Genomic DNA, 21,947 nt, shown 5'->3' on the forward strand with positions numbered 1-21,947 from the left:
ATGTCAGTTATGCAAACTACTCTGCGTAGTTTGCGTAACTCCCGTCGACTGCCGCCGAATCGCGTGGTAAGTGTGAACCAGCCCTGGGAGTCAGCCCTAGAGGAGTGGCAGTGGGCTGGACCTATCCTAGGTCTTTCTAGAAAGAAGGGTTCAGAAGTTTTCCTGCACGGAGACTGAGAAAGAGGATCAGTAGCCTGTCATGAGAGAAGGAAGGAAATAGCCAACCTGGCTGCAAAAAGAGTGGGAGAAGCACAGACAGGTGAACCTCACCAAGGCATACAGAATTCCTCTTCACAAGAAGAAGAGATGCTGCTTCCTGAGCCATTTCCCAACTAGGGAAGAAAGGAGTCAAAGCCTTCTGCAGGAAAGACCTCCAATTCAACCCCAGCTATGAAGGACCAGTTGATATCCTAGGGGAAAGGGACCATTGGGACCGTGCCCCAACTAAACTGAAGAGAACAGTCTATGAGTTATCAGGGATTATAGCCACTACAATAATTGGACTAAAAAGATAATCAACAGCTATTACTATATTATTGTTTAACTCAAGGCCACCCTCCTCCAAATAAAAAAAGTTGTCTACAGCCTTGTTGTGGAGCTGCGTCATGCTCCCATAGACATGCCATAGTGGCAAACTTCAGTGATTCCAGTGAGCCTGTACACACCAAAAACTATTCTCATTAAAAAGATTTATTGAAGTTTAATGGTTCCCAGCTATATTTTCAGAAATTCCCTATTACACCTTTTCCTGTTGTGAACTGCAGACAGATTTTATTTTTGTGTATATTTAAATAATTTTGGTTTCTAAATCAAAGTCCCAATAGGGGCTTTTATACAAAGTTTCAGATGCTCAATGCTTCTTAGGATTTGATCCATGCTGTTATTAAATGGCAATTATCCTGTGTTCTTTTACTATTCTCTCTCTTATAACAGGGATATTCAACTCCAATATGCCTTTGGAATATTACGTCTTACTAAATGCCAGCAGTACCTCACCATTGATAAGACCGGTAGGTCGACCTCATTTTGTCCTTGTGGATGGCCTGGATCCATACACACAATACGAGATAAGGATACAAGCTTGCCAGAAAGGTAAGATAGCTTCAGTTAATTCACTTGTGTGATCAACAGAGAGAACAGTTTTGCAAAATAGATTCAGTTCAACAAAATAGATATTTTATTTCTAAATTGAAGTGAAATGTTTACCCAGTATAAATAAAGCTAGTTCTGCAGCACATTATGCATTTCCCCATATTCTATCATGAATATTTTAAGTGGAGATTAAAATGTCTGTATTTTGGGGAACATAATCCTGTTTTATCAAATGCTTTATGAGAATAGTTTAAGTGTTTTTTAAATAGCCTGCTCTTTATAGGAGAAAATCCTTGCCCCAGTGGTGTCAGTTGCTCCAGTATTTGGCCTATAAGGAGTAATAAATAACAACAACAAAAAGATAGCTGAAGAGCCCAGATATTATATAGAAAATATTCACTTACTGCTACCTTATTTAAAGTTACTGGGAATGTTCACGTTCTAACTGGAGAAAGAAAATCTTGTCATGTGAAAGACAGGGCCTGGTTCTCTTCTCCCTTACACTGGTGTAAACCAGGAGTAACTCTGTTGAACTCAATGGAGTTACACTGGTTTAAATTAGTACTTAATTATGAGGTTAAGCACTCACTTGAGGCACCAAGTTATTTCTTACACGCTAAACTTGCTATTACTTCGTTGTTACTTTAAGTACAATTAAGCAGAAATGCTAGATCCTGAAACTCAGCCTTAAAGAAAACGAAATACAGATGTTCTGCTATAGACTTCAGTTGGAGAAGAAGCAGGCCAGCATTAAGCACTTTTGAAATTCCCACCCAAGGTCTTTCAAGCTTCTTCCTTTGATATTTTTGTTGTTCTTGTGTCCTTCATTGTGGGACTTTGTTACACATTCTAAAGGCTAATCTCAGAGAGCTGGATCTGGGCAGCTTGACAGCTCTGATGTAACACTGGAAGTGTTTAAAAATACATATTAAACACCTTAAAATGGAAAATGAATAATTAATTGGTTCACTTTTCACATATTGAAAGCTCATATTATGACTACTTCTATTTCATATCATGACATGCGCCTTTTCTTTATGGCTATGACTTCTAAATTTGACCTTTTAAGTTAATTTCTGATTTTCTTCCCAGGTGGCTGTGGAGTAGGCAGTTGGACATACGCAAGGACTTCTGAAGCACCTCCTAAGGAACTAAGTCTACCTATAGTTAGGGCAACTGGATCTGGAGCAATAGAAGTAAAATGGTTACCACCTAGGAAACCAAATGGAATCATAATTAACTACTTTATTTACAGGTAGACATTTTTATAACTCTGAATCATCCCCTTGCATTTAGTCTTAATAAAATACTTACTTAAGTAGTCCAAGCAATATTGGTGGATGAACATAGTGTTTAAAAATGTACAGCATACTGTATGAGCCATGAAGTAAAATTTTGCCTGGTTTGTGGCTTTTTGAATATTAAGTTGAGGACATTTGTCAATATATTGGCAAATTGATGATAGGAGGTTCAACAAAGCTTGTAATCTTGCTCCATGATGGAGCGACCATAAATGACATGCAGTAGATAGAACCACATTTTATAAAAACAGACAAGGAGGCAAAATGTGAATAAATGGTTGAAAGAAATGAATGGAACCATATGCTTGTAAATTTGGTGCAAAATGTCTTCTAAGCATGATTAGGTAGAAGATAGCATTTGGAAAAGAGCCATTTTTGAGTTGGGTAGAAGGTTGAGTGCATATGAGCCAAAGTAACAATGATGTAGTTGGGTTACTAGGTCAAAAGTGAAGCCAGAAACAGGAGACAGGAAGTCAAAGACACAGAGGAGACATAGAAAGCACTCAAACATAAATTAATGTATATGGCTGCTCAAATGCTGACCTAGGAACAGTGATCGTTACACTGATAGGCCCAGAGTCATATTGGGCAGGACTAGTGGTGAGTGGGCCCTCTGTTTAAATATTTAAACTGAATCGGGATGCTTTGGAGTTCAGCCATATTATTTGCTAGAAATAATTAAATTGGGGTAGTATTACAATGCTCTCCCAGTTAAATTACATTTTTGTATGTCTCCTAGTGTTAATCAATGCCTCTCTGTCAAACCTCTGCTCCATAGTCCACTAGCTCCCATAAGACTGACTGGCATGTCCTCATTGTGCTCTGGATTCAGATCTCACAAGTCCAGCATGCAGCCTTTCCTACATATTTAGCTGTGTTAGAGGGACCAAACTTTGAAATTTGCAGAGTACTGACTCCTGCAGAGCCAATCAGAGCCAATCAGCTTTGTGGAAGCCAGCTGGTAGGATCCTTATTAATGTATTCTGGGGCTTTGGAGACTCAGAGCACAACCTCTGCACTCAAGCCTGCCAGCTTTGACCAAACCAACTGGCATGTTCACACATCAGGGAAGCTTGCACAGCAAGCTTTGAAGACTGAGCTCTAGATTATCCCATCTCAGAACTTCCTGTCTCAAAGCCTGTGGAGTGGCTCCCCAAGTTTTCCGAAGCCATGATTTTTCAAAAGCTTCAGGTGTCCCCCAGGTCCTTGGAATATTGCAAGGTCGCATTGTATTGCAGTTGTGTATAGTTAGAAGGCCTTTCCAAAAGCAAGCAAGCCAAATTTCCTCTTAGCAGATGCTTAAATGTGTATGAATAATTAATATAAATTCACATTTCCCTTAAGTATATTAGCACTGAGTCTCTAAAAATGCCTGCTCTCTTTAAATACTTTTTTCATCTGTTCACTGTTAATTGTATGAAAAAAATACATCAAGTCCCTGCTCTGTATCAAAGGAAATAAAGTATCTGTTTTAGCCCAAGACGTGGCTTCACTCTGTTGGTTTTGTAAATAAAGCTGATGATTATGGCTGCTATTCCATGGCAGCCATAGAAAGGGAAAACAGGAAATATAATGCAGAAAGCCTGCTTCAATGAAAAATACTGTAAATTGAATTTGACAGCATTTGATGGCATTTGATTATTCTAGTCACAGCCAAACAATGATATAAAGAGTAATATGAAACAGAATGTGTTACTGCCTAGCAGACTCAAAAGCAATAAACCTTCCTCCAATGTGACACAATCACTTCACAATCATAATTGTAGCCTGTTTGATACCTCTGAGTACAGCAGAAGGGCACTGACTGACATAGATACATTTTGTTTTTTATTTAAAGTGAAATGAAAATGGCGCACTGGGGCTCCAGATACAATCGTTATATTCACCTACATAGGCATGAATCACTTGGCAGTTATTTCAGCTGAAGTTTAAATGTGCTTAGACAACAACAATATCAAATCTTTCTCAGATAGCTGCAAAAAAAAATCAGAAATTTGTAAGGACAGGAATGGGATGTAAGCACATAGTTCTTTGTCATTCTGTAGCCACACATAGCCTTATATTGTTATAGCAACAAGACTGCAGTATTTCTGGGGGAGGTTATGGCATGTAATTTCTTCTTCATCATTTGCCTCTTCCTTGCTGTATCTCCACCAAAACAAATTCATTTAACTCAAAACTGTGAATCTTTGGGAAACCATCATGTGGAAATTTTTCCATTAGAATTGCAGGAGTTTTACTTGCCTGTAGAATTATAAAAGTGCTTAGAAAATAATTGTAATCTACCCCAAAAAAATTGGGGTGAGGTGGGGAGGGAATTGGTTGTATTTTCCCTCTGACTGGTGATACAGCTGTAAGCATCGCATAGAATAGAGGCCTTCACATTTTTTCCAGCAAGGACCACAATTTAACAGAGATTGTCTCATGAACCAGGTCCTCTTTCATTCACAATCATGCAGTCCACACCACCCCTCACATTCACCATTATATAACATTTCTGTGACAACTACAGCAGTTGCTAGCATGGAAAAGAAATATTAGGGAAGTATTTTAATATATTTCTTGCTACCTTTTAATGAGATGTAGCAACTTGAAAAAAAAGAGTCGGCATCATATGACCACCAGTCACCAAGTGCTCTGTGGTTCACGGTTTGAGAACTGATCTTATAGGAAAAAATAACATATAAAATTAGAAATATGTGGGGTCCAATTCAGATCTAGCAAGCTGGCACAACTTCAACAGAAGTCTCTCAGCCAAATTCAGCAAGGGTACATTATTTAGAAAATGGATATAAATTAAATAATAGTGTAACTTGCACAGACAAGCCTGGCATTATGATGTGCAAAATGAATGTAACTTGCAGGCTTAGGTGAAGAAGGGGTTTAACAGAAAATTTAACAGGGTTAATTAAGATACAGCAAATGCCACCAACTCTTGATGGCTGTGACTTGCTTTTCCTTATTCTCCCCTTTGGAGGGCCAGTTATGCTTATTTTTCATATCCACTGAGTGCCTGTTTATTTACACCACTTTACTACTCACCCCATTATTGTTTACACTGGATATGCAACTTACCAGACACTTGGATGTTACTGTGATATAAAGACCTGTATTGATGGCTATATTGACCTATGTGAATGCAGCATTTGGCTCATTATGATTATCATTTTTATCTGTAATTTATATAAACCCTGCTCTAAATTACTGTTTTAATGTGCACCTACTCTGTAAATTCTGTAAATTTTTCTACATCAAAGTCTGTATTTTTTTTAAGAAAGAAAGAATATACATTTCTGGAGGTGTGCCACAACTGAATTATAACTATGACTACACTGTTGCACTGCATGGAAGATAGTAGTCGGGTGCATTGGGAAGCCACATTGTTCCCACAAGAACTTGTGGAGGCATTGTGCCTCAAATCTGTACGATGCTTCCAGAAGTAGCCCCTCACCACTCTGAGCCTACGGACAACATGCATCATTAGGCCATGTCCTCTTTTGACTTTGTGAGGATTGGGGTCAGGGTGGGATGTGGCTTTGAAGGAGCATTCTGAGCATGGCCTCTTCAAAAGTACAAGGATTCGCTGACTATTCCCCCACACATAAGGGAGGGGAAGGGCAAATGCTGTAGTCACTGTAGCAGCCTTGTGGCTGTAGTAATAGCTGTTTAGTCATCTGGCATGGAGGATGATGTCCCCTCCTCCCAACCCCTACTAGAGCTTGCTATGGGTGGGGACGTGCGGAAGAGGATTTGCCCTTATAAAAATAACTATCTGAACATCTCTAACATGAGCATAGGCAGCACAATGTGCAGATTCAGAGACAGTTTCCAGTTCCTGGACATGTTATTCTCCTATGCAGCTCACTGTACAGAAGAAACACTTCCAGTTAAATGAGCAGTTGAATCCTAAATCTTAAGTCGATTGAAATGATTACAGACTGTTCAACCACTTCTGTTCAAAGTTTATTCACACATGAAGATATTCTGGGTTTTAGCACCACAGATGGAACCATTTACCTAACCATAAGTTTCATTCATTAAATATTCAGCAGTAATAAGATCTAAATACTTAACCAGACGACAATGTTCAGTTTTGCTTGCGGCTGAGCTTACAGTTGGTGGCATATTTGATCTTTCAGTATGGAGTAGCTGTTTATCACAGAATTTCTAAAATGTTACTAACCATAAATATGTGAATCCTTGGACGTGCTTTAACAGTTAATTAAACTTTAATACCCAAATACCAGGTATTAAAGATAACTTTATTACACTTAAAATAGCACCACTTTTTACTTCTCTTTAGGAATATTTTTAAATACATTGGGAGGAGACCACAGTTATAGCATATTGTTGTTTATAATTGTTTATGTGATGACATAAGCATGCATGACACTGTACAGATGTAGTCATGTTGGTCCCAGGATATTAGAGCGATAAGTTAGGTGAGGTAATATATTTTATTGGACCAACTTCTATTGGTGAGACAGACAAGCTGTCATGCTGACAGAGAGCTCTTCTTCAGGTTTGAGACACTAACACAGAGTGTCAGAGCTAAATACAAGGTGGAACAGATTGTTTAGCATAAGTAGTTAACACATATTTCAAGGGACCATTCAAGGTGAAGTGGCCCGTTAACATCCCTTCAGTCATAGAGAGGGGGGAAACAGCTGGAGGGGAGGGATTGTTAGGAGATTACAGATGTTGTAATAAGCCATAAATCCAGTGTCTCTATTCAGTCCATGATTTTAGTGTCTAGCAAAGTTATGAATTTAAGCTCTCAGTCTCATCTTTTACAAGTATTGTGCAGGTTTTCTTTGAGATTGAGGACTGATAGGTCAGATATAGAGTGCTTTGTGAAAAGTTTTCACTCACAAGTGATTGTGGTGTTTTTGTCTTTTAACGTTTTCCTGTGTGAGCTCATTTGAGAGTGTAGTGATTGTCTGGTTTCACCCACATAGTTCTATTGGGGCATTTAAAGCACTGGATGAGAGGTACACTACATGTTGTGATAGGCATGTGTAGGACCTTGAATGGTGTGTTGTGGGCGGTGTTGATCATTGTAGCAGTGGAAATAAGTCTGCAGGTTTTGCATCAGTTGTTCTGGCAGGGTCTAGTGCCGCTTTGTGTTATTATGTCCTGATCTGTGAGCGCTTTCTTCTGATGATGAGCTTGAAGAGTATGGAGGGTTGTTTGAAGGTCAGAAGAGGAAGTTCAGGAGAGATTTCTTTCAGGGTGGGGTTCCCATCAAATATGGGTTGAAGTTGCTTGATGATACCCTGTATGGGTTCTAGTGTGGGGTGGTAGGTGACAACTAGGGGTGTGCTGTCCGATGCATTTTATTTCTGTATTGAAGCAAGTTCTCTCAGGGTATCTGAGTGGCCCATTTAGGGTGATCAGATGTCCCGATTCCATAGGGACAGTCCCGACATTTGGGGCTTTTTCTTATATAGGTGCCTATTACCCTCCCCCTATCCCCAGTCCTGATTTTTCACACTTGCTCTCTGCTCATCCTAATCCCACTCCTTGATGTTCTATTTCTCTAGTTCTTGTTTAGTGAAGGCAGTTTTCAGTAAGTTAAAGTGGACTTTCTCCTGAGAACATATTCTGTGGTAACTGAGTGCCTGGCTGTAGATGATAGATTTCTTGGTATGTTTGTGTGGCTACTAGATCTATGAAGGTGGGTGTGGTGATCTCTGGGTTTCTTGTATATAAGGTTCTGTTGGGCTGAAGCTGATTGTGGTGTCCAGGAAAATACTAATATGAGAGTGTTCCAGAAAGCGTTTAATGGACATGTGGTGGTTGTTGAAGTTGTGATGGAAATCTATACGGGAGTTTAAGTCATCTGTCCTGAGGATGAAAATATCATCAATGTTTCGTGGTGCATTTGCAAATATATACCCATCTTTTCTCTGTACAAATAGATGTTATCTGCTATACTTGATTTTAAAAACCTATGTGGAGTAGGGTGAGTAAACAATAGGAGAGAGGAGAAAGGTACAACATGCATCCATCTTTTTTAAGGGTGCAATTCCCAATGATGAGCACAATAAATGATATCTGAGCGATAATTCTGCATGTGTTTTTAATTTGGCGTGGCAAAAAGTATGAAAAATCAAACACATGGCGCTGTACTGCAGGACACTTGATGAAGTGTAGTTTAAGGGTCAATGTATAGGTCCATTGTCTTCCAGTTCTGTAAGTTTTAGGGGCTGCTAGAAAGCCTGTCTTCTTCCCCTTCATCCTACACCATCACCAAGCCTTCAGTATCAACATGTTTTGTGGTTTGCTCATTCCTCCAGTCGGGAGGAGTCAGACCCAGAAAATCTCTCTGCTTTCCTCTCTTGCTCCAACCCTTTAAACTTCACAATATCCTGGGATTAGTACATCCCAGAGTTTGCTGGAAATTCTCCGGTTTCATGCAACTGGGAGAAATATGGGGGAGGGGAGAGGGGGAGGTTGTATACATGTCTAAGAGCAGACACATCTGTGTGTGTACTTATGAATATATGTGCACACGCATAGCTATGTGCATTCTTACTGTTTATATTTGTATAAAATAAAATATAGGGGAGTCTAATATTACAAGCACTTGAGGTTGCTAGTTTTTAAAAAAATTAATGTTATTTTTTGTATCCTTAAAATAATGACTAAACAAAATAAAAACTGACAGAATTATTGAAATTCAGATTTTTATCTTACCAAAGAAATGCTTTTCAGCCAATGTGCATGGAAGTAGTGATGACACCTGGTAGCCAAAAACCAAATCCACTCCTGTGAAATTGCTCTATTTGTGATACATGTGACAGATAATGTAATTTGCTTTTTTGTTTGTTGGCATGCAGAGATAAAATGGTTTTATTTATTGTGAAGGTAACGGTTTCAGTTAAAACTAAGGAAAACACCTACGTCGGTGTGAGGTGCAGCCCAGTTTTCACTGAGATTTATCATAGTCTTCAACCACCAGGTTTCATTCCAGACAAACATTTTTATTCCTAGTAAAGATAAGTGATTTGGCCACTTCATGTAGAAATGTATTACTTGCCTGTATCTATCCATTCTAAGTTAACGTTCTAGTAGGGCCAAATTGTAAAAGAGAAGCTGATCACCTGTAACCTCCATTGAAGCTGAAGAGAATCTCAGGATTTGCCAGTAGCAGAGCTTCCCTTAACTGGGATGGACATATTAAGTGCTTATGTGTGTACAGTGACAAGTCTTCATCTGTTGACAGGAAAGTGCCTTTAAATGTTTTAAGTAGAAAATCCTTTTGAAAAAGAGACATATTTAACTATGGGAAAGCGCTATGGTTCGTGTTTTCTAATGTGTTTTTAAAATTACATCTAGAAATTGTGTATGCTCAGTCTGTCTGAGAACCTTAATTGCACCCAATATTGCAATTTTTCATGTGCAAATTGCAGTACAGGCAAAATGTATAGGCAGAGTTTTAAAGGACTGTTTGAATATTTGACCCTTTGGGTTCTAGGCCAACGGTTCTCAACTAGGGAGCTGCGAGCAGGTTTCAGGGGGTCCACCAAAATAAACCAGCAAGCAGGGCTGGAATTAGACTCACTGGGGCCCAGGGCAGAAAACCAAAGCCTGAGCCCCACTGTGCGGGGCTAAAGCTAAAGCCCGAGCACCTTAGCTTCATGGGACCTTTGTGGCATGGGGTCCCGGGCAACTGCCCTGCTTGCTACCCCCTAATGCCAGCCCTGGTTTTTAATCGACTGGGTATGCAGAAAAGTTGTTTTTGTGGCATAGCTGGGCTGTGGAGTTTTTATAGCTTGTCATGGAGGGGAAGGCTCAGAAAAAAAAAGGACCCCAGTTTTAGGCAGCTAATTGCTTTCGGTAATAAAGTCGGTCAAAGTTTTTTTTTTCAAAATTGAGTGTCCTGATTTAGGTAACTAAATATGTGTCCTGATTTTTAAAAAATGCTGAGAATTGGCAACACTTGAAAATTAGACAACTTGTTTAGGTGACTAAATGTGGATGTAGGACAACATGGCCTAAGCTTAGGCACTCGTCTTTGGGCCTGGAGTATTCTATAGTAAAGGACAAAATACTACTCTAGTGTTATCACAGTGGTATTGTTTGAGTTTTTATAGTTTTCTCTGAGTCAAGGGCAAAGAAAAATTAGATATTTATCTTTTTCTTTGAAAATTTCTTCTTCAATAGTCAATACTTGACATAGGCTGATGATTTATAAGACAAAATAAAGAGGACAATTCCTTGCCTATACAATGTCTAACGATAAGATCTGTATTATTCTCAATTATAGACTGAAATTTAGAACTTGTTCTTCGGTATCAAGTATCATCTGACTGTGTTTAAGTATCTGTAAGTTTTAAATGGACTGGTTTTATTTGAATTTCAGACGCCCTGTAAACACTCAAGAGGAGCTGCTTTTGTTCATCTGGTCTGAAGGAGCCTTGGAATTTATTGATGCTTCCAACGCACTGCGGCCATTCACTGTCTATGAATACCGGGTCAGAGCTCAAAATTCCAGGGGTTCAGTGGATAGTCTGTGGTCTTCAACACAAACTTTGGAAGCTCCACCTTGGGGCATGAAAGCCCCTTGGGCACAAGCTACAAGTGCATACTCTGTGTGGCTGAACTGGACCCAACCCATATCTCCCAATGGGGTTATTTCTCAGTACCATGTGGTGTATCAAGAGAAACAGAGTGATCCAACATTCAGCATCCCAGCTATTACAGCATTAACTGTAACGGTAAGAACTGGATACTAAAACTAGTGTTTGATTGTTTTGTATTCTGCATTGACCTCTGTTGCTTTAAAATATCATTGATATAGTGTCATTTTTTCAGTTGGGGCCTGCAATTAACATGTGCACATTTAATTTACATTCATATATATCCAGTGTGTGCATAACAGCTACCCATGTAGATGTCTAATCGCTGATATACAAATCCTACAAATCCAGGGTTTTTCTTGCGTAAATAGGTGTGCACAATTATTTGTGTGTACCTAACTTTGAAAAAGTGGTCCTAAATCTTCTATGTAATTGTTCATAGATTCCAAGGCCAGAAGGGACCATTGTGATCATCTAGTTTGACCTCCTGTAGAAAAGAGGACTTAGAACATCCCCAAAATAATTCCTAGAGCATAGCTTTGAGAAAAACATCCATTCTAATTGTTATTCTTTTGTCGTTTTTAGAAGCTGCTCATAACAAGCTAAACAAAATCAATCCCCCTTGAATTTAATATTTTTATTAATATGAAATCAATCCTGGTTTAAGCCTGACATGAAAACTATTTTTAGTTCTACATATGTGATTTATTTACAGAATCTATGAAGATTTGCCTCATAACTCTTCAGAATCAGAAGCAAATCAGCCTTTATAGAAACACAAAATATGTAACAATAATACTTCTGTGATGCCTTCCATTTAAAAGTGCTTTACAAACATTAATTAATTAAGTCCTAGTGAGGTACTATTATCTCCATTATGGGTAAACTGAGGCACAGACAGCTTAATGTGACTGGACCAAACCACGCTGTGAGTCAGTGTCAGAGCTAGTAATGCTGTCTACAATTCATGACTAATAGTCCTCTTCTGTAACCATTCACTTACATTCTTTCCATAAGGGATACTTTGTGGTCAACATAGAACCAGCTAAACTAGACTGTAGCATGCAATATCATCTATTGCATTTAACAGTCTTCTGGAAACAATCTTTTATAATATTTCAAGAGTCTATTGCATTGTTATAATTTTAAGATTCATAGGAACCAAAACTGAAGCCAAAGCCTGAGCACACCTCAGATAATCTAAGCTTCCTTTTGTCCAAAACATGATCATGTTCCAAGGCTATTACATTGATAACCCAAAATTACTCAATATTCCATTAATATTCAGATAACTGAAGTTGTACATAGTGGCCTGATGAGACTGAATATCCAATATTAAGGTCTTACAGTAAACGTCTGTTGAAAAGTCCTCTTGGCATAAAATGAGTGGGATCCAGCTCAGAGATCTAAGGTATCTATAGGTGTATAGTTCTAAAGCAGCACTATATCTGGTTTCCTAGAAGCCTTAAATGATAAGACTTATAATACCTCTTACTGTGAAAAGAGAAAGAGGTCCTGGGTTAAATGGCAGAAAAGTATGCTTTTGGCCTCTGCTATCCATTGCTTCTGCAGTGTACAGCATGCTTGGTTGTAAAAATGTAGGCTGGAACTTTTCAAAGGAGCCTAACTTCCACTGAACTTCAGTGGTATTTGGACGCTTAAATTCCTTAGGTCCTTTGAAAGGTTCAGTGATGATGTGTAATGTGATGCCTAGAATTTCCAAATGGAGAAATGTCAGTAGCTTCTTTTAACATCCTGTTCAGGCAGCATCCAACATGATATTGAGCATCAGAATTCACTTGTCCAGTCATGCATTGCGATGTCTTCTAGGCATGCCAACAACAACAGAAAACATCCAAGATGGTTGTATTATGGTAATCAAATCTACTAAAATGGCCCTTTAAGTAGTGTTGCCACAGTGTGTTTCTTTAACAACATCATTTAAAAGCCTTATAAATTAACAGTTATTATGTGTTGAATTAGTACCATCCTGGCTCCAAATTGTTTTATTTTCCCCCAAACACAAACTGGAATCACAATTACATTATCAGCATATGCAAAATTGTTTGGAAGAATACTAAGATGACAGTGACTTACACACTTTTTTTTACTTTCCCGTAGCATGCATATTTATCCATTTTACTGTCTTTTTTTCCTTCTATTTTTAATATTATTCTGTCCTTTGGAAAGAAACCTCTGTACTTGATTCTCCTTTCTTCTACACTTGCTTACATTGGTGCAACTGCATTGAACTCAGTGGAGTTAGTCCTGATTTACATCAGTGTAACTGAGACCAGAATCATGCCTTTTGTGTTCTGAATATAATGTAACAGCTATAGCCTGAAATCAAAGATATTGACATAAAGTGCACTGAATCCTGTTAGCAAAGATACCATGAGGTCAGGTGAATTATCACAACAGGTGAAAACCTGGACCCTAAGTTTCAAAGTTATAACCCCTTGATAGAATTTTATCATGAATTTGCTGATCTACCCTTAACTGTAGCTTTTGTGAATGAGGCACTTTAATTAAAATGTAATTTTATTGAAGGAACTAGCATTCCAATGATTAAACATCTGCCCCTTTAAAATATAGCTTTCAGGGGTACTAGGCTAAATCATTTAATCTCCTAAAGCATTTCTATTGGAGCTCCCCATGGGATAGGCCATTAGTCATTCTCTCACACAAGCTTCCATGTTACAATGCGAGACTTAAAGTATTGAGCAAGCAATGAGCTCTGTCCTTTATTTAATCTGTTAAACTATTCTCATCACATTAGAATATTCCAGAAAAAAAGGAAATGTCAGTATTGTAAGACTTATGACCATACATGTTCTTGTTACTCACACCCATGCTCCCTGCCCATTGGACATGACCTAGCCAATTTAAGTTTAACCAAAAAATAAACTTGAAATGCAGCCTTTATTGGAAATGGTGATGCATAATAAAAATTAGAGGGTTGGTAATGTCATTGCAGGCTCCTCTGTCTTAATTATTTCTTTTCTATCCATTTCCAAATCCAAGTGATAACTGCCTTCTGGGTTTTCAAAACACTTGACAGATTTATCCACTCTACCTCCCTGAAACAGCCATTTACTTCCCTGAGAGGTGTGTTAAGCAATATTTAATTTAATGTGTCAGATCCGTGGTTTACGACCTTCCAGTTATCACTGACCACTTTAAATTTTGTGACATCAATGGGAATAAAGTTCTGATCTTTGTTATAAAATCACAAACTCCTACCACTTGAACTAAAAAAGAATCTCCATTAGCTGCTAGCAACATAGGGCCAATGACACACAGAGAAATAATTCTGATTCTTTCCAGTAGAGGTCAGTGTCACCCATATGACCTATGACGGACTGACAATATCCTGCAATATTCTGAACAAATCTTATGGAATTAAGATAAATTTGATTGAATTAAGTTAAACTTTATCAAATTAGGGTTAATGCCTTTGTAGTACAATGTATTAAAAATGCAATTGTGTATATGTTGTTGTGACACTGTATGTAACTTCTCTGGTGGGGGGAGGGTGCTCATGTAATTCCTCTGGTTATCAGCCCTTTGAAGCCACTGCCCAGAGAGGTCTGCATATACTAGTTCAATCTAGATTCTCCAGGGACCAACAGACAAAGTAAGGATTTTTGGATAAATAGCCTGGTTTTGAACTAGCTCAAGGCTTTTCCTGATCCGCCAGATGGACAGGGCCCCTGGGCTGGACAGTCTTTGTCCTTAGGTTAGGTTTGGAAGGACTAGGCCTACTGAGGTCTGATAAGACTGGATGCTTGTACTTAGCAGAAGCTGTGGTGAACTGTGACCACAAAGGAAATTCCTTGGATGGGGAGCTGAAGAACTACTCCTGCCAGAGCCCATGTTAGGGTTGTGGTTAATTCTGATAATCTTATTAGCAATGTGTGAATGTTTTTTTATTGTTTTTAATATGCTTTCTCTAGAATGCTTTTTATCTTAAGAATTAAAATGGGCCTGCCTAGGACGTCTGTGTGGTAACTGATATCTGTAGCAATTACACCTGTTATCCAGCTCTGATGAGAAAACAAGCAGGTGTCCCTGGGCAACCTGTCTGTGCTGGGAAATACACAGCGTAGGCAGGGAACCATGCAACCTGGAAATAGCCTGGTCAAAAAAGAGAGAGACATGGGTCTCCATCCAGAAAGACAATGGCTGGGGAGCTGGAAGCCTGAGAGTGGGTGCTCTGCTGGACCACTGAATGGAAATATAGGTGCAGTTGCACTGTACTGTGACACTACCTAGCTAATTTATTACAGCATATAGTGCTGATGAAAGGGGTTAGCATGTTAGACTGAAGTCCAACAGTGGCTGTCATGAAAAAGTCAAAGGATGCTACCCTGTTACCAGAGCTACTATATGTCAGATACCATTGTGAGGTAAGTGTGGGTAAATGCTGCCTTTTTCGTAGATATAAAATACCATGTCTCCCAGGACCACTAGTCTGAGTATATGACTCTTTGACAATCAGATGACCAGGGAAGGCTAGACAAACCAAGAAGATAAGTTATAAGGAGTTCAGTGTGTAAGAAAAGATAGCTGTTAGCGTGTATTTTGGAGAAAGGGTAAGAGGAAGGGGGAAGGAAAGAATGTAAGGGCAGAAGTTGTAAAAGAAAACAAGACAATCATGCAATATAGGCAAAAGCTAGAATAGAAAGTAAGTGGGAGAAATAGAGTACAATGCTCTGCCCAGGGATATATAAGTTATGTGTGCCATCAGACTCTGCTTTACTGGATATTTTATGGTCCCTCACCTCTGCACAGATCCCCATTGATTTCACTGGGACTCTGCCTAGGCCCTACCAGTATGCCTATGTGCAGTGGATGCAGGATGAAGACTCTTGTGTGCTAAACCAGTCATTCGTCAATAGAGAGTAACTAACATGTACATTTGAAGACATATAATAAAAGATACAAAGACTAGCGTGTTTCATTTGATTGATAGAGTTTAGTTTCTTAGGCCCTGATTCTTTGGCAAACCCTTAAGCACATGCTTAAGCTGAACCACATGAGAATTCCCATTGAATTTTGCAGGATGAGGGCTTTAGACTTGCAGGTAGAGATTTTGTCTTCCTATATGTACTGATAAAAACTTGCACATTGAGAGTGCTACCAGAATACAAATTATAAATAATAGCAATGATCATATTCATATTAATATAATATATACAAAAGTTTTATCTCATGAATTTAAAAAAAAAAAAAAAAAAAGGTCTTCCGATGGGCAGAATTATCCCTGGAATGAAACTTCTACTGTATAGCTCTACTGTAGTCAGTACGTACAGAAACAAGCAATACATACTGTATGGGACTTTATTTTTTCTTCCATGAATACAATGATCAACATTTGCCAGCAGTAAATCTGTCATACTACAATTATTTCTACTTCTGAGTATATAGATATATTGCAGTATCTCATACCAAGGTACAGTAAATTTTAATTAAATATTTATTTTGTTTGGTGGCAACTGTCATATAATATCATAAATACACCCTGTCAATATGAGTGAGGATGGGAAAAAATAGAACAATATCAGTAGGGCGTTTTTCCTACACATCTATTCAGTTATTATTTAATCTATTCAAATGCCTTGGAAACCCATGGCATATTGAAAGGAAACAAGATGAAAGGAAATGAAATATTCCAAATGATAACTGGCACATGCCATAAATTCAGAATATGTGCCACTTAGCTGTAAATGGCAGTAGAGGGCAAAAGTTAATTGAACTGCTGTGCTGTTGTTAACAAGTGGGAAGAATCCACCACTAGAATTAAGATGGCTGCCCCAAAAGTGCCCTGTTACAGCCAACAGATCATATCCTTAGCTCTGCAAGGGCTTATGGGTTAGGGGGAAATCATACACAGATGACTAATTTTTTTATGGTTCACAGCCAATCAAAGTGAAATTCAGCAGCTGTTCAGGACAAGTGACCACTCTAACGGCTGTAATATAACCCACTAAATAGAGAGGGAATTGCATGAGAGCAAGAGGTTAGCAGTGATTATTGGCAGGTGAGTGCTTTATTGAAGTTGAAAGACCATTAACATTGATGGAGTAATTATTTCAACTTGAAAGTAATTACCTTGATGGGTGATAACTTCTCCAGTGTTCCCAGATTTGATTGGACCAAACAATTGTGAACTCTTCGAGCCTAGAAAAATATTACAACAATACTGCAATGTTTAAATTACTGTAACCACTGTTAGAGTATTTTAATTATGCCTAACAGTGAAAAGATTTTAACTTACAACAGCCAGTGACCTCTCATGTATAGAGACATTTGCTTTCTAATTCAAATGAAATGACCCACACCCACCACATGTGTGGCGTATGTGATTGGTTTACAAATGAATCATTTTCTTTGAATGCAGCTTTTAAAATGCAAAAGGTTGTTTGCAGAGTTTCAGAATGAGGCTGGATTGGAATTCCTGTCATTGTTTCATTTGCCTATGAACTGGGGAGGCCCAAAAATAGAAAATGTTTTTTTGTCTTTTTTTTCCCTCTGGGCCTGTTAAGTTTGCATAGCATGAATAGGGGACACATGCTCCCAGATTCTGTAATGTGAATATGTTGACTTTGGCACGACAGCTATGTGAATAGGTGTTTGGACCGGCACTGAGATACCCCTCCAGAAACTGATTAAGTGCTTCAATAAACCCCTCCTATCAGGATGAATATTTCAGAAGTGCCTAATTAATCTGGAAAGGATTAAATGGAGTGTTGCAAAATTTGTATGCTTTCAGAGCATTAGGGTATTAGGACTGGAAAAGAACAGGGAAGAGAAGTGTTAAAAGAGGAAAAGCTTTTATAGAAATTATACTGACTTATTTAAATTATACAAGGCCACTTCAGTGACTCCTTGTCCACTAAAGTCCACTCCCTTCCAGACAGCCATGGTAATGCCATGTTAGATCTCTGGGGAACTCTGTGAGGTTTCATGATACCAGGAAATTGTCATGAGGAGTCCAAGTTCCCAAGGAAGATTTTATTTTTGGGCATCCATGAGACCTGGTTAAAGCTACTAGGTGACTGAAGTTTGGGGTTACTGAAGTTAATATGAAGCCCCAGGGAATGCAAAGTTTCCCTACAGTGTATTTTATTCATATATTTTCTTTGCTTCTTTAACATTATGTCCCAAATTCTATGTACAATTTGTGGACGGAAGGTTGGAGGAGGAATAAAACTTTCCCCTTGGAAAAATACATGTTTATTTGATTATCTGAATTTGGGGACACAAATATTAAAGTAGATAGGATTATGGCCCTCTGTGCACCACCCTATAGTGCATTCTCTCTATGTCTGCTCTGATCAAGCTACCTAAAAGAGGTGGTGGGTGCTCTAGAGTGACGTGTCCCATGACCAACAATCTGAGCCATCAAGTCATTATATCTTCCTGTACAAGTCTGCATCGCATGACTAGTTTAAACAAGATAAAAAAGACAGTGGTAATATGCTGAGAATCTTTGGGAGCAGTTATTATTATTTCATACAAATATTTTTGTTTTGTTTTACTTTTTAATCTTGTCACCAACTCTTCAGAAACCCTCCTGATGATGACTGAATTGTTCTTGGTCATTCTGTTCTGTGAAGGACACAGAATGGATTCTAAAAGGATTTATAAGAACTAGACTTCTCACATTTCTCTTGTCATGAAGGATATGTTACTTTTTAAAGAAATTAGCTCCATATTTGAAAATTTTTAGAATATTATTTTTTCTTGTGGCCTGCATTGTAAAGTGGCTAGTATTCCACATGTCCAGGTGCCTTCTGTGTGTGAAACATTTACGTAATTATACCCTTATTGTCCCTCCATGTATCTCACATTTGAATCTTGAGAGGTTGAAAGCCAATTAATCAGCCAGCATAGCAATAGACTTGATTGAAAATGTGGCTAGTTTTATAACCAAAATAAGTGGTCACCAAGAGGAAGTCAGTTCACAAGTGTGATTGATAAGATATAGTTTACAATGCAATAAAATAACTTTTTCCCCTGCATGTTACTTTTGATGTTTGACTCAAATTTTGGATTTAAGTATATTTTAAAGGAAGAATTCCTAGCTAAGGGGCTAGGAATCAAACACATGTATTGAAGATCAAACACATCTATTGAAACTAGCAAAGAAAAATGTATGATGGGGAAAGAAAAATAAGTTTATTAGTTAATTTGTCCATATTTAAGTTTTTCAAATTCGAGAAAAGAATATAATTGCATTTGACCAGATTTTAGAATTAGATTAACCCAGTTCTACCCAGCAATATCAGGTGGTTCCAAAACATCTGTGTTTGGTAGATACAGGAAAATGTAGCTTCATGAGATATCTTGGTGACTATCATACATGGCTACTGAAGTTCCAGATCTGAAAATTACGAAAGCTGTTTACTGACCTCCAAGTATCTTGTATTCATAAATACCAGGAATTCTAATTTATTTTTGTATCCTAGTTAATTTTTTTAAATTAGCTTGTAATTCAGTAAAGAGAGAAATATTGCATCTGTTTAAAACCAAGAGAGCACTAGGTGACACAAAGATTTGGTAGTGATATACAGAGCCATTTACCATCAAGGAGCCAATTTGAATCCAATCCAGGTCTATAGTCTCCAAAAGTCATTCTCATCAAACAGCTGTTTGGTGTCCTATATGAGATAAGTTCAGTATTCTCAGTCCTCCTGTCCTTTTTCTTTACTGCTCTGCTCCCTTTTGAATCTATTCCTAACACGCATCCTCAGGCTAGGCTGCCTCAGTGCTTGTAACACTCTCCCATTTCCTGACTGCCAAATGGCCTCTTTCTCCTCCTTTCAGCCATTGCTAAAAACTTCAGGAATGCATGTATAATCTCACCACACTCTTTGTTTCTCTACCTAGTGAATTGTCTTGGGTTATAAACAGTAAGATATTTGGGGCATGGTCTTAGTCTGTTTACAAGGTGACATGTTAATTTACAGAATTATATAAATATTATCATTGCAATTATAACAGTAGTTACAGTGAATAGTGGTCATATCAAGAAAGCAGTCGTACAATGTATTTTTTAACATACTTAAATGTTACTTTTTGACAGGAAGCAAGTAATTAATTCTATAGTACATGTTCCTATTGGATGATTATGGTCCTGAGTTTTATTTTTGCTAAAGCAATTACTAATGTAATGGCTGGATACTTGTGCCCACTAGAGTCTGGTTCTGCTTTTTTTTTTTTTTTTTAAGGATTGTTATTGATCTCTTGCTGAGCTGAGATTTCAGTTTTATGCCAGATAGCTTGATTAATGGGTTGGTTTCTGTAAGTGGACTGAATGGGGGTAGGAATCATGGGCAGCCCATACTGCCAACCCTAAATCCGTCAAGTCGCATAGCTCATTATGAAACCGTTATCAAGTGTACATGAAAAATTAATTGGGCTCAGTTTGATTCTGAAAAGAATCAGCTTTCTACTTGGCGGTCCCCCCAATCTTTCCAGATGTTATGCACTAGCCCCTCGAGAAGCAGCAAAGGGAGATGTATTAATACATTGTATTGATTAGATCAAGACCCCTGACAGTTATTTGTAGAGATACCATCTGGCTGCTGTTAGAATTCCTTCACCAAAAACAGGACGTGACATGTTATTAATCTCAACTCTCTAACTATAGACAGTTGCCTTTTCTGCTAAACCGCATTTTACCATTCGTAGGAGATGGAGGCAGACCTGAAGGGTGCTGAAATTAAGGTTATTACACAAATTGAGCCATATGGTCCAAATATTTCAGCAAGAAAATTGCCAGGCAATAAAAATTGCTCCTGCCTTCCTAATGGTGTAAATTACAGTTTAACCATGGCTCTAATGATGTCCTTCTGCCGCGCTTAACTACTGTTACATGAAGGACATTGTTTTAAAAATATAAAAAAACAAGTAAATGCCAGCAGCGTGTTTTACAATCTGTTAGTGTGTCATTAAGAACACTGTCAGAATTACATAAACATAATGGCAGGCCAACCTAGCATACAAAGGAACAAGTATGGAAATAGAAAGTGTCTTGAAAACTCCTTTAGCTCTGTAATGTCAAGAGCCCTTTCCCTTTTGGAACTTTTCCAATCTGTCTTCTTATTTATTCCATTTCTCACACAGACGGTGATGAAAATTTAAAAACAGGAAAAAAAACATTCAGATGCATTGTGCACATGTAATAATATGTAAGTAATTTTTCCTCCATGTTACAACAGAGCTATAGAGAGAGCTGACTGTATAGGAAAAGGAAAAAATCATGAATATCTTTGCAGTAGAAGTGCTGATTTTGATCTCTTATGATTTGTGGGTTCATATTTTTTTATTTGCAAATATTTGAAAAATTGCAAGGTATTAATGGAAACGTTCTAGAAGCCCAAACATTTCATGAATTTCAGCACAAACTATTATTCATTTTAAAATTCCTCTGAAAAGTGCCTTTTCTCTTATTCACCATTCCTTATTTTTTGTTCTTTTTTTAGAAAAATTTTATTCATCCAATCAAGGAGCACAAATGATAGCTTGTGACTTAGATGAGCATTCAGGCAACATAGAGGAAAAAATAGTGAATAATGAAAGTGAGAATTCACAAATAACATCTCATCTAAAAATCATTTGTCTACACTATTTGGTGAATACTTACAAAGAAGGAAAAAACTCCAAGAAAATCATTATTGGTTAACAAAGCAACCGAGAAAAAAAAAGGATATAAATTCATAGCAAATATTATTCATAATGTCAAGTTTGACCAACTCTACTTTCATGCTACCTGTGGATATTGGCCATTGGATACTTCCTTAGATGATGGAAATCAGAATAGCTCTATTACCAGTTGAGGATCTGGCCAATTGTGTACATGTATTCTGTATAGACAGGAGAAAAAGAAGTGCAGGTGAGGTTAGCTCAGCAGTTTGGATAACAAATTATTCAACTCAACTCAGTGTTGTTGGCTTTTGCA

At 37.9% G+C, this 21,947-nt stretch overlaps 1 protein-coding gene across 1 annotated transcript in view; it reads left to right on the forward strand.

Annotated features, from left to right (window-relative positions):
• The window catches only part of USH2A (usherin), a 511,874-nt gene that overhangs the window by 426,190 nt on the left and 63,737 nt on the right, over window positions 1-21,947 (forward strand). Inside the window, exons 58-60 of the mRNA XM_067564962.1 lie at window positions 934-1,092; window positions 2,185-2,347; window positions 10,762-11,116. Of these exons, the coding sequence (XP_067421063.1) occupies window positions 934-1,092; window positions 2,185-2,347; window positions 10,762-11,116 (677 nt within the window). The remainder of the gene's footprint in view (window positions 1-933; window positions 1,093-2,184; window positions 2,348-10,761; window positions 11,117-21,947) is intronic.

This window comes from Emydura macquarii, unplaced genomic scaffold (genome assembly GCF_026122565.2).
Source record: "Emydura macquarii macquarii isolate MOO-44397 ecotype Brisbane River unplaced genomic scaffold, CSIRO-AGI_Emac_v2 contig_2676, whole genome shotgun sequence".
In the NCBI taxonomy this organism is placed as follows: domain Eukaryota; kingdom Metazoa; phylum Chordata; order Testudines; family Chelidae; genus Emydura; species Emydura macquarii.